General features: G+C 38.7%; 1 protein-coding gene across 7 annotated transcripts in view; it reads right to left on the bottom strand.

Annotated features, from left to right (window-relative positions):
- The window catches only part of NTNG1 (netrin G1), a 157,470-nt gene that overhangs the window by 51,942 nt on the left and 93,104 nt on the right, over positions 1–12,424 (bottom strand). For all 7 annotated transcript variants that reach the window (XM_032191826.1, XM_032191828.1, XM_032191832.1 and 4 more), the window contains exons 4-5: positions 9,576–9,748; positions 356–382 (exon numbers count right to left, since the gene is read on the bottom strand). In XM_032191826.1, coding sequence (XP_032047717.1) covers positions 356–382; positions 9,576–9,748 — 200 coding nt within the window. The remainder of the gene's footprint in view (positions 1–355; positions 383–9,575; positions 9,749–12,424) is intronic.

The following is a 12,424-nucleotide window of genomic DNA, read 5'->3' on the forward strand; positions in this document are numbered from 1 at the left end:
TACTTCTCTGTTATTAGCAAGCACTTTTTTTTTTTTTAATGCAAAATGTATTCAACAAATGTTTTCTGTAGAATAGAGTCTTAATTCTCTGTATAGCACTCAGCTTTATAGCACTCAACTTTCATCTGCTAATCAGAACAGATCAGAAAATCTGTGCCTGAAAGCATATGTGCTGTCAGGAGTGACATTCTCTCTGACCACATAATATGGTTATGTGTTAATGTAAACCAATACATAGCCCCTTCACCGTGGAGCATGTTTCAGAGAAACATTATCTACAACAGAAATGGATGTTGGGAAATAAGATCCAAGAAGCTGAATGACAATGCAAAACAATACTGTTTTTATTACTTACTACCAATACTGGAAATACTGGGTATACCTGTAAAGAAAAAAAAATAATGAAAAGGTGTTGTTAGCTGTTTGCTGTAGTCAGCAATACTATTGCACCTAAAATTCTGAAAGCAATTTTCTCCTAATTTTCAGAATATTGTATCAATGGATAGTTAAAACCAAGCATACCAATATGCATCCAGCCCTTTCAAAATGCAGAGTCTTTAGATTTTTCAGTATGAGAGTGCAGGGACCACTAAAATGTCTTGACAGATGGGTATTTCTGGGACCTATACCAGCTCTCTGAACTTCATGAATTTGTTCAGAACAGTTTTGTATTTGAACTAACCAGCCATTAGGTTTAATGCTTTAGATAAAAATATCAGTCATGCATGTATTATGCAGATCTAGGAAAATAATTTAACCAAGGGATAAATGCATTGCTAACTGCTTTGGCCAGCTGCTTAAATCAGTTGATACCTTCTGTTGCATTAACTGTATATAGCTATTTTTTTCATCTTTTACCTGATGGTTACTTAAATTAAGTTATGGAAAAGAAATGTAATTGAGCAAAACAATCTAATGCATTAAGTTGGTCCTATTGACTAAGCCTATCATTGATTTTCTTCCCCCTGCTTTCATTTCAATTCCTAAGCTGAATTAATGCAAGGAAACCATTCCACAGGCAGGGTGAGATTTACCAGAAGAGGTGGGACTGCTGAGGAGTAAAACTCCTCTGCTAAATTAGCAATATGGGATCTCATGTTGCTTGATGTAGTCCAGACGTGTAGCTTGAGGTCATATCTGCCCTGAAAGGTGTCTAGCTTCATGTCTAAAAATGTGGACATGGAATATTTTCTGAAATGCTATTTTCTTTAGATTAAATGATATTGCTACTGGTGTTATTCCTAGTTTCCAGGGTTAAATTGCAGATCAGTATTTAAGCCCTGGATGTTTACATCCTCTCAGTTAAATACAGTTTTCCTTTGGTAAGTTTCACTGACTTTAATGATATGCATTTTACTGCAGAAATCTGTGTGTTTCTCCATTAAACATCTGCTATACTTCTTTCAAAATCTATCCTGAAGTTCTGTCTCAGAGATGGTATGGACCTTGTTCTGCAGTTAGGCATGCTGGAGCAAAGCCATGTCTTACGGATAAATGATACTCAGTGTAAGCAAGGAGCTGGAGTCAAGCTGGGATCATTTTGAAACTGTGGCATGGCAAGGACAATGCTCAAGCAATTGCATATGCAGAATGGTGGACATAAATAGATCTCTGGTGTTTCACCACATCGGTCCCAGGGCATGCGTTGGATTGGCAGCGCCTTGGTTTTACACCCAGGCGCTGCACTGAGGGTAGCACCTAGTGCTGGCTGACTGAGCCCCACATTCAGAGGCTGTTTCTAAACTTTGTCTATTTCTGCTGAGATTAACTTGTATTTTGCAGAATATTAAAATCATGCAGTAAGTATTAGAAGCTAAATAAGGATGCCATCATAATAGAACAACATGGGTTTTGTTCTAAATGCAACAAAAAGTGCTTATTTCATTATTGTCATTTTCAGTTAGATTAATGTAAGAGAACTTCTGTCCCTTTGCCCTAATTGTCAGAAAGACAATCAATTTTCAAACATTTTTCTCCAAAGTTTCAACAGCAACTTGTTTCATTTTTTTTTACAAGTCATTATAGCTGTTTTAAATTATCAGGATTCGTTTTCCTTTATACACTGATGGAAACTGCAAAAATATTAGATGAAGTACAGATCCTGTGTTCTCACACTTCCACTTCCACTGTGAATTTGTATTTGTATTTCCTTCGGGTATACTCCCCCGCCTCAAACCTCTTTTTCTCCTACACACATTCACAAATACCCTTTCCTTTCTGTCCTGAACAGACTGTAGCAAAAGGAGAGGTTTTCCTGCAAGTCTGCTCTCCTCCTTTTACTCTATTTGAAAATTTTCAATGAATTCATAGTGGTAAATGCTTCCTGGGCAGAGAAAAATGAGAATAAGAAGCCTGCTTGCCTGAAGGGCGCTGTATTAACCTTGCTAAGTTGTCTTCAGGTTCTTTTTGAAAAGCTCTTTTGCTATTTCTGTACAGAGTTTCCATGTTTGTGTGATCTGCTGTAACCTGCTTGATTTTTGTTAACACCAGTTACCCCTCCCTGCGGAGACTAACCTTGAAGAGCATGCTGCTTCGTGGTGGGAGCACATTACAGAGAGCTGAACCGGGCACACGCCGCTAAATAAATAAAACTGAGTGACTGCATTTACATATCTTGAGTATACCCAAACCAAAGCAACATTCAATCTAAATTTTCTTCCACGTGGAATCACCAGGATGGTTATTAATTGTAATGGAGTCCTATATTGAGGAAAGAGTGAGTAAAGCATGCTAAGTTCAGGGGTAGCTCCTGCCCCTGAAATGGCAAACATTTCAGGGCGAACATGTCTTCAGTACTATTTATTATTTTTAACTTGACTTGGGGGTGGTAGTTTGGTATATTACATGTTCACTGCAAGTGCATCTAAATATGTACGCTTTACTTGAGAGAAAAAAAATGGTGTTTTCCTTGCATATGGTCTTCTGCATCTGCCTTGTAATTTTCTTGTTTCCCCTTTTTCAAGAGAGGGGTTGTTTTAGCTATTAGTCATCCTGTAGATGACTCTATTGAGAAAGGAGGAAAAAAAACCACCACAAATTGGATGCTTGCAAAGAAAGCAGGTTTTTGATTTCTTGTGCAGATCACATCAGTATGAAATGCATAACACAAAGGAGTGGTGTCAGTGAGAAGGGCCACACTGCTTTCTGTCTGATGGCATGTCATGTGCTGCAGCTCCTCTTACTGCCTCGGTCTTCAACATGTGTGCATGCTTCCTGCCAGTGGAGCAGTTAATGCAGCAGGCTGCATGCCTTCCTGGGCACAGAGAGTGTTTGGGATGGAATTATTCTGGTAACTCGATCTTGGCTACTGTCTTTCCCATGGGCTCCTCTGCCTCTTCTCCATCACAAGCTGTATGTGCACCTGCCATACGACAGGGAGCCAGGGACAGGCTCTTGCTGCTATCAAAGCACTACACCTGGCTTGCAGCTCATGTTTGCAGGGAATGAGTGTCACCAAGAGCTCAGTGAATTACCCAGGCGAGGTGAACGCAGCCTGGAGACTGAGAATTAAGGCTGCCTGTTATGGAGGCATGGCAGGATACAATGGTAGGTAATGCAGTGCAAGCTTGGACTCATTAACTGGACTCACAACTGATCAAAGCTGTGTAAGAGCTTTTCTGACAAAAGAGATGTTCTTGTAAATGCATTCTACAATCACACATTTTGACTCTTAAACAGGAGCAAAATCCAGAGTTGGAATCCATAGGAAATAGAGCAGGGCTGTTAATGCCATCTCTGATTCTTTTTGCTGGAGTATCTGTCTGTGCTGCAGCATGACAGCACTCCCTGCAGTGAGTCTTCCTTCCCTTTGCAAATCTTCCGCTGAGGCATGATTGCAATATTAGATCGTCAGCATCAATTTTAGAAGTTCTGAATTCTGTAGCAATTTAAAGCCCTGAGCAGCTGGAGGAACCTAGCATCTTGTAATCCCTCAAAGGGAGTGATTATGATCACAGGAGTAAACTTCTTGTGTGCAGTCAAACTTGTCTTCAGGCAAAGGGCCGTATGCAGCGATAGACACAATTCTTAGGAAATTTTGCATGAATTTTGTTGTGCATTGTGTTTTAGGTATATACCTGCAATGTTCTGCTGACTGTTGCAGTGGATGCATAGCAGGAGGCAAGTCATTTTATCAGTTGCAGGTTTTCTTGACACTTCTGTCTTCCTCAGTTTTTCTACCCAAACATAGTACAGTTTTGCCCCCACTGGCAAATTTCCCAGCCTCATACAGCTTGTGTGTGACATCTTCCTGTGGCTGTACACCTTCTATAAGCTTCATGAGCCAAAATTAATAAGCAATATGAGAATAGCAAGAGGCTTTGCGGTTTTGAAACTTATTACATTCCTGACTTCCATCTTCTGTCTGAAAGATGCTTTCAAAATTGTCAAGGAGCGACATTTTACCTCTTAAGTATGTCCCATTCCTCTAAATTGGGATCTCGTGGGACCACCTCCTCTCCCTCTTTCATGAAAGTGGGCACTGGAAAGGTGCTGCCAGTTGCTTGAGAGAATGGGATGCTTAGAAAATGGGACTGATCTACATTGTGAGACTGCTTTCAAAAGACAGCTGGATGCATGAACCTTTCAGTTATAGGGATACATGTTGTGGAGACTTCTGATTAGCAAGCCTGCCATCACGCAATCTCCTCGCCAACTTCATTTACGCTCGTCCTTCAAGATGGCTTTGTGTCATCGAATATTCATGGAGAAAACTACAAACACAGATGAGGGTAATCAGTGCAATAATTCAAGTGGCTTTTTTTTTTGGCCAGAAACTGTTTCTGTGGCAGCTGTGCTGCAGTGGTGCCTCGTAAGTCTTTTTCCATTCAGGGAGGATTAAGGCCATGCTGCTGAGACAGCGGCTGTGCTATCAGAGGGGGGGACCTGCTGCAGGAGAAATTCAGTTATCTGATTGAGACTATCTGCCTAACTGTTGACTGAAAAAAAAAACACACCAATGTTCCTTATGTCCTGGTCAATCCTTTGTTTCGTGTTGAACTACGTGTTAGGAAAGTCATGTAGCAGCTGGGAGGCATTTTTTAGCTCAGTGTCAGGCACTTCTGGTACAGGTTATTGGTTGTGGAGGGACTGACAAAAAGCGAGCAGGCATTGATGGATGGGAGCCCAGCACGGTCTTGGACAGCTCTGTCTGATGGAGCAAAGAACATAAGTGCCAGAGATGATCTAAACAACAGGAGGAAGAAAAGGGCTAGTGCTGTCAGACACATATGACTGCTGAGGAGAAAAGCTATCTTGTAATACCAAGCACAGAGAAATTCAATAAGTTCACTTTGAGTGTCAAAACATATTGCCGAACAAACTATCCGTAGAATGTGGCAGCACAAGGGAATAAATGTAATCACAAAATAGTCAATAAGATAGAGTGAAAAATATAAAATAAATGCTATGCAGTAGACAAATGTGGAAATATTGTTAGTACCAGTAAACAACAAAGTATTTGATGTCTTCCACAAGCAAAGCAGAGAAAGAGTGTTTTGCATTCTTCTGTATAACTTGTGTTGACTGAAAATGAGAAGGATATAGATAACAGCTTTATATCAAGGTTTAGACTATGACTAGAATATAATCTAGAATGATCTTATATTTCATGAGCTGTAGCTTGAAGAGGTATGATGAACTCTTATTGGCAGAAGCAGAACAGTGGAAAAAAGATCCAATTTGGAAAGATTTTGCAACTGTCATTAGGCTCCCTGTTGAATGTGAGCAAATTCCTCCAAATCAGCAAACCTCCAGAGAAATGATCTTTTTATCTTGTGAAAACAGAGTTTTCTGTTTCATTTATATACCTACATTTTAACTATATCTTATTTAATTGCTCATACAGAAAACAAACCAAAACAAACAGAAACAACAACCCACCTTTAAATCCATTCAAAATTAAAATATTTTGGTCTTAGAAGAAGAAGGTTGACTCTGAAATTTGCAGGAAGGAAAAGAATCAAAGGGACACTGTAGCACTGGAGCACCAATTATACAGAGTATCCCCAGGGAATTGAAGTACAACATCAAGGGAACTTTAGAGTCAAGACAGATAAGGCAGTTAATTCTACCGATATGTTTCCAAAAATGTTTCCAGAGGTTGTGGCTAACTAGGGAGAGTGTAGTGCTAGGGCTACATCACTGATTACATGATGGGGGTGGTGACATAAACCCAGCAGCATAAATGAAATTACATTGCCTATGCAGAGAGATTACAGAATAATGCAAACATTCGTGTACTGCAACTCATGCTGGATTAAGTCAGAAAGTGACAAAAGAAATGCAGCTTTTGCATATCAGGAATGATTGCTGCTTGCAGCGAGTAATCAGAAAACCCACGAGAGAAGCTTATTTAGATCTTAGTAGTGCATGGGACCTGATTCAAGGAGCAGTTATCAGAGAACCACTTCTGGAGTGAGCCAACACAGTTGTTGAGAAGGAAGAAGACCAATAAATAAATAAATAAATCCACTGCAGTAATATTTCACTTTCAGAGAGAGAGCAGATAAAAATGAGGAAGTGAGGTAAAATGAAATTGAAATGAAGAGATTAAAAAATGTAATGCAGATAGCATAGATACAAGTAAAAATGTATGAAAGACTCAGAATAATTATGTATAAGTAATTAAAAAAAAAGAATTTACAAAAATTAACTATGCTAAAATCAAAACAAACCCAACCTAACAGGCAGAATAAAGAAGACTTCAGAAAGACACACCTCAAAAGTGTAAGTTAGGTCAATTGAGAAAGATAGGGAAAAATGCATAAACTTATATCAAGTTAAATATAAACCACAGTGTTTTAAGAATAAACTTGCTGCAGACATAAAAGTTTTTTTTTTTTTTGTGTTAAAATAAACACACCAGAAGCAGAAGGCTTCACAAAGAGATGATTGGATAGATAGGCAATCAAGGTATAAAAATCCTGAATGCAAAATTAATTGTGTGCACTGATGTTTGCAACAAAGGAGGTTAGAGAGATCCTCACAAACTGAGGAAGATTCCAAATGTCTCCCATCACCTGAGGATGTTTTAGAAGACAAAAGTAATACGGAACAATAGGAATTGGTAGGTGGTAGTGTTCACCCAAACAGTGTTTTGAAGGAACTCAAATATGACATTTCTGAATGAACAACTGTAACACAACCTGTCACTTATGTCAGCCTTGATGCCAGAAGAAATGTTGTCGCCATGACACCAGTTCTTAAAAAGGACTCAAGGGCTGAGCCGTGTCATAACAAAATACAAAGCACATGCATTTTTATGCCACTGTAAAAGATCCATGTTGTGCTCGTGTCTAGAACATGCTGTGCAGTTTTAGCCCCGCCAATTCCAAAAATGACCTCGTAGAATCAGAAGAGAGCAGGAACAGCACAGGTAACCAGGGATGTGGTGTGGCTTTTATATGTGACAAGATCAGACTTTGCCAAGTCTATATAGCTGTAAATGGTATAATGGATGTAAAAATGGTTGTATGATTCCCTGTTTCTTCCTAGGGAGGTACACGTTTAACCAAATAAAAACAATGAAAGCAAACAAAAGGAAATGCACCTCACTCGTGTCTTTAAAAAGTGAAGTGTGTTGCCATAAGATGTCACTGAGATCAAACTTATGACGGCTGTGTCTCTCTTCAGCACCACAGGAGGCTCCAGTTCAGAAAGCCATGTTACAGCTCGGAACTGGGATGGCAAACAGGAAATCCTTCTATCTTCACCTGCTTCTTCCCGTTTTCCATAAATTGCTACTTGTGAGCACTGCTGAAGTCAGTATTTGAGGTATGAGGAGTACTTTGGTCAGCCCAAATAAGGTTACACGTTCATGATGCTATAGTAACAATAACATTCAACAGGAAAAAAACTTCTTTTTATTTGCAACAGGTTTGGATTTTGATGGAACTCAATAGACTTGAAAGTTTTTTTTTAAAAAAGCGCCGGGCAGCCTTTCAACGTGCTCTAATCCTACTCTTTCTTTTGGTATAATCTCAGCTGATTTAAAATGATGTAACTGACATAACAAGCTGCATTTAGAAAAATTGTCATTTTCATGTTCAGATGTATTTTGTGCCCCGTTTGGATGATTTCTGGGTAGCAACTGTATGATATATACATGTATGTACATGTATGTTTATATATGGTATGTATATGTACATAAACATGTGTATGTATAGAAATACATATAAAAATAAATTCAAGCTAGTAAATCTCCCCATTTTTTCCAAACATAACTTTAAAGGATTAATTCTGTGGGCAATGTTCACTTTTTATAACATGGGGAAAAGTAAATTCTCTTACAAAATGTTTTTCCTCTGCTTTTGAAATTTCATTTTTTTCTACTCAGTAGGAATTTTATCATAATTTCATACCCCCACACTTCACGGTTTGTTACTTGGTTTATTACTCTCACATTTAACTTGATAAGGTCCTGCTTCCTGTGATACTCATTTTTGAGTCTTGATTCCTCACAGCTGCTGCTTTGAAGTCTTAGATAACATTCTGAGCACTGCCCATTGCTCCTGGTTTTAAAGTTTTCATTCAGGGCAGTATATATCTCTTTCTCCCACATAACTTTTCCGTAAATTTTTATATTCTAATATTCTAGAAATGAATGTTTTGCTTTTAATCAGAGCAAAAATCTGGACTTTTTTCTTAAAAGAAGCTAGTAAGTTCTGTCAAAAGAACTGTTATCTTCTTCAATGCTTTCTTCAAAGGAATTTGAAGAAATCTTACTCAGGCTAGGAGGATCTGAATCATTGTGTATATCATACATGCATGAAGGGAAGAACTGATGCTGATATTTGTCTTCACAACCTCTCTTTCAGCATCGTGTTCTGTTTGACTTAATCTTGTCCAAGATGAGGAAATGCAGCTGCCAATAACTTCCTTTGGATGATATAAAAGAGTTCTGGAATAGTATGTGTGGAATGGTGAGTATGGACATTGTTTAATGGGTATTAGTTGGAAACAGGCAGATATAAAAATCCAGTTTTTGTCCTCGCTTTCCCCCTTAAACACAGAGATTAATAAGATTGCATGTGAATCTGGACTGCAGGTCAACATCAGGGACAAACTTCCTTATCAACCTTTAGATCTAGTTATTAATAGCAAGGATTTAGTCTTTTTTTTTTTTTTTTTTTTTTTTTAATTTTCTTCAATGGACAAAATTTCAGTAATGACCTCATCTGATGCTGAGGTTGTTTCGAATCCAGAAGCAATAAGGATGTATGGGTGGAGAGCTGAGTGAGCTCTCAGCTGGAGCAGTACGGCAGATATTCCCACTGTTTTCCCTCCCGTGTGTGCTCTTTATGTGAAAGGTACCCTTTTTCATTCCTTAGCCCTTTCTATGCAGTGCCCAGGGATTTGTCCATGGATGCAAGCAAGCAGTTCTCATGCAAAATATTTACAAGCAGGTAATAGCACAGGTATGCGTGCTTACAATTAATGTGCTCTTAACCTTGTCAAATTATACATATTGTGTCATAAAAGAAGGAAAAACTTTTCCCAAAATTAATCTTCCTTCAGAGTCATGATACGGGCAGAACTTTAATAATGAAATATTCTTATTATACAGAGCTACTTACAGATATTAGCAGTGCCCTTAGGTATAGGCAGATAAGAGCCAGGGCTCCACGGACGGCCCTGGTAATTCTTCTTGCATTTTCCACAGTCTGGGCCAGTTGTGTTATGCTCACATTCACAAAGTAGTCTTTTGTTTTCTTCTTTACAGCCAGTAGCGTGAAGGTTGCACTTACACCTATTTTTAAAAGGCAAAAATAAAAGAAGTAGGATATTATTTAGAGCTGTGTTTAAATTGAGATTAATTTTTACTAAAGCACATTCTATGGCAACCACTCTGCTTCTCGGCATAGGGACTTGTGATTGTTTTAACTTGTTTCACAAGACATTGCTCAAACAGCATGTTATATTATCTTCAACTCACACAGGTCTAACAGCACTAATTTCACCAAGACTCCAAGATGCTGAATCTTTTCTTGTTTTCACTAACGCAGCTCCACTGAGATCAACTAAATTATTCATAATTTTCACTACAGACAGGTCTACAATCTTGCAAAAATTCAGGCGTTACTTGCTACTCATGGATAAAAACAAGTTCTCTGTTTGTGTCCTTAGAGACTCTGGCCCAAATTAAGATCTGAATTAGGCCCTGGGAGTCTGAGAAAACAGGCTTGAATTAAATATCCTCTACAATGGCACACTTCAGTAGAAGGGAACCTTGAGAAATCTAAGCTCAGTGTAATGGTGTTTTGCCAGCACTTGCTGGACAAGAATGTCTTGCTCAGAAAGCAATTTTTTTCCCTGTTCTAATTTGATATAATTGTAGTATCTGAAGGTCGGAGGAAATATTTTAGTAGGTGTATTGTTTTAGTTTAACTCAGGAAATAACAGCTAATCAAACCTTGTGCAAAATCATTAGATAAATGAGATTCTGCATCTGTTCCTTGAACAATTGTATTTCCTTACACTCCTCTCTTTGCCTGAAACTAGGACATGTACAGAATGGGAAAACTAGCTTCATAAACAGCATTTTGTTACTTTTTTTTTTTTTTTTTTTTTTTTCCCCCATACCTTTCCAATAAGTGTCAGCTATGGCTAAAATCTGTTTCTGTTTGGGGCTGGAAAGAAAACTGGTATTTAATGACTCCGGCTGTTTGTTTTCCTAATGACTGTACATGTAGTGATTTAAAGGGTTCTCGTGTGGGCATTTGTCACCTGTTCCATACACTGACCAATAATTAGAGCAAAACAACACACGGAATGGCCAAGTGCAAATTAACAGCTGTCAAGCTGACTTCCATTTGCAAGGAATATGACCTGAAGCAACTGGTCACATACATATATATCCCCAGGGTAAAACAAACTTGCAGTTGTCATAAGTGGCTGCTGAAGAAAATCTACAAGAATCTGTAATACAGTAGATGGTGTAGTATTCTCTTCGGTGCTAGGAATGAGGCACATGAAACTGCTCCTATTTGAGCAACACTCATTCTAAAGAAAAACAGGATTGGCACTGTTCAAATGGAAATTACCAAAACATATTAGACACGCCAGACATAAGAAAATGTGCTTCATTTTTATATTGTTTCCAAAATGCTGTTGTTTAAAGACTTGCATCAATTGTGAAGTAAATTTTCCATGATTAACCACTGGAGAATGAAAGATACCTGTCTGGAAATCAGTGTATGAGATATGCCCTGCTATACAGAGATCTAAGTTTTTGTTAAATGGCACTGCTATTAAGAAAAGTGATGGGTTGTTTTTCTGTGCATAGGAAGATGAAAATAGAAGACTCCTGAACCGAAGATACACACAATCATGATAACACAAAATAACCTAAGGGCTCAGAGGAGAAGGAAGCAGTGAGTGTGTAACCACTGAAATAAGTGAGAGACAGGAACCAATTTGCTTTCTTGCAGGGGAAGATTTCTGGTTTGTTGGAGGGACATCGCTCTGAGAAAGCAAACTGATCTAGGCAGAAAGAAATGCTGAGGGAAAGCTGAAGTTGCTAGGGCTCTGGAAGACTGCTGCATACTGGTAAGGAAACAGGTGGAGGAAATAAGTGTAGGTACATCTGCTAATTGGTGTCAATGTACATGGCTCTTTTAACAAGCATGTGAAAGTAAATTGGTTGTATCAGAAAATCCTGTACAGAGTCTGCTTGTTCTGCTTCTACTTTGTTCCTGAGCAGCTGACCCTACTACCCTTGAACAGCTAGGTTACCTATGGGGGGATACAGGCCTTGAGACAGGTGTCTGCCTGAAGGGAATAGTGGCTGCTTGTTAAGGCTGGTGAGTTTTTTCTAGACTTCTTTTTTTTTATTTATTATTATTTTTTTTTTATTTGTGGGAGCTGCTTTGTGCTGAGCTTGTGAAAGTCAACACCAAGTCCCCACAACAGTTCTCTGTTTGGAAACTTTCATCCCGATGTTTCTACAGCTCATCTGATTTCCATCTTTCCAGTTCAACCTGTGAGAATGTTTCCTGCCTAGGCAGCCTGGTTACAGCACACACGAGAACACATTTCCCTCCAACGTGCAAATCCAATTTTGAATCACTGGAGATTGATATTGCTGTCCAACACTATAAACTCTAATTGTGTAGGAGAACAAATTTGTTTTTCTGACCACTCATCTTTGACAGACTCATTATTTTGTCATAAAGCAATTTAAATGATATTTTTGGCAGTTATATAAGGTGTAGGAAGCATTCTGGCGTGTTCAAGGAACAGCTCTGTTTTAGTGGGAGCAGGAGCCCTGGGCGCGCTGCGTTCCTCACAGATTCTATTTACATATAGACAACTGACATTAAAATGCTGTAAATATCGCCAAGGTAATTGCTAATAGCCTGCTGATTCACTTGCATGTGAGTGCCAACCAACAGACTGGGGGGCACATGAGGGGATCGTTTATGTT

This window comes from Aythya fuligula, chromosome 8, assembly GCF_009819795.1.
Source record: "Aythya fuligula isolate bAytFul2 chromosome 8, bAytFul2.pri, whole genome shotgun sequence".
Lineage (NCBI taxonomy): Eukaryota > Metazoa > Chordata > Aves > Anseriformes > Anatidae > Aythya > Aythya fuligula.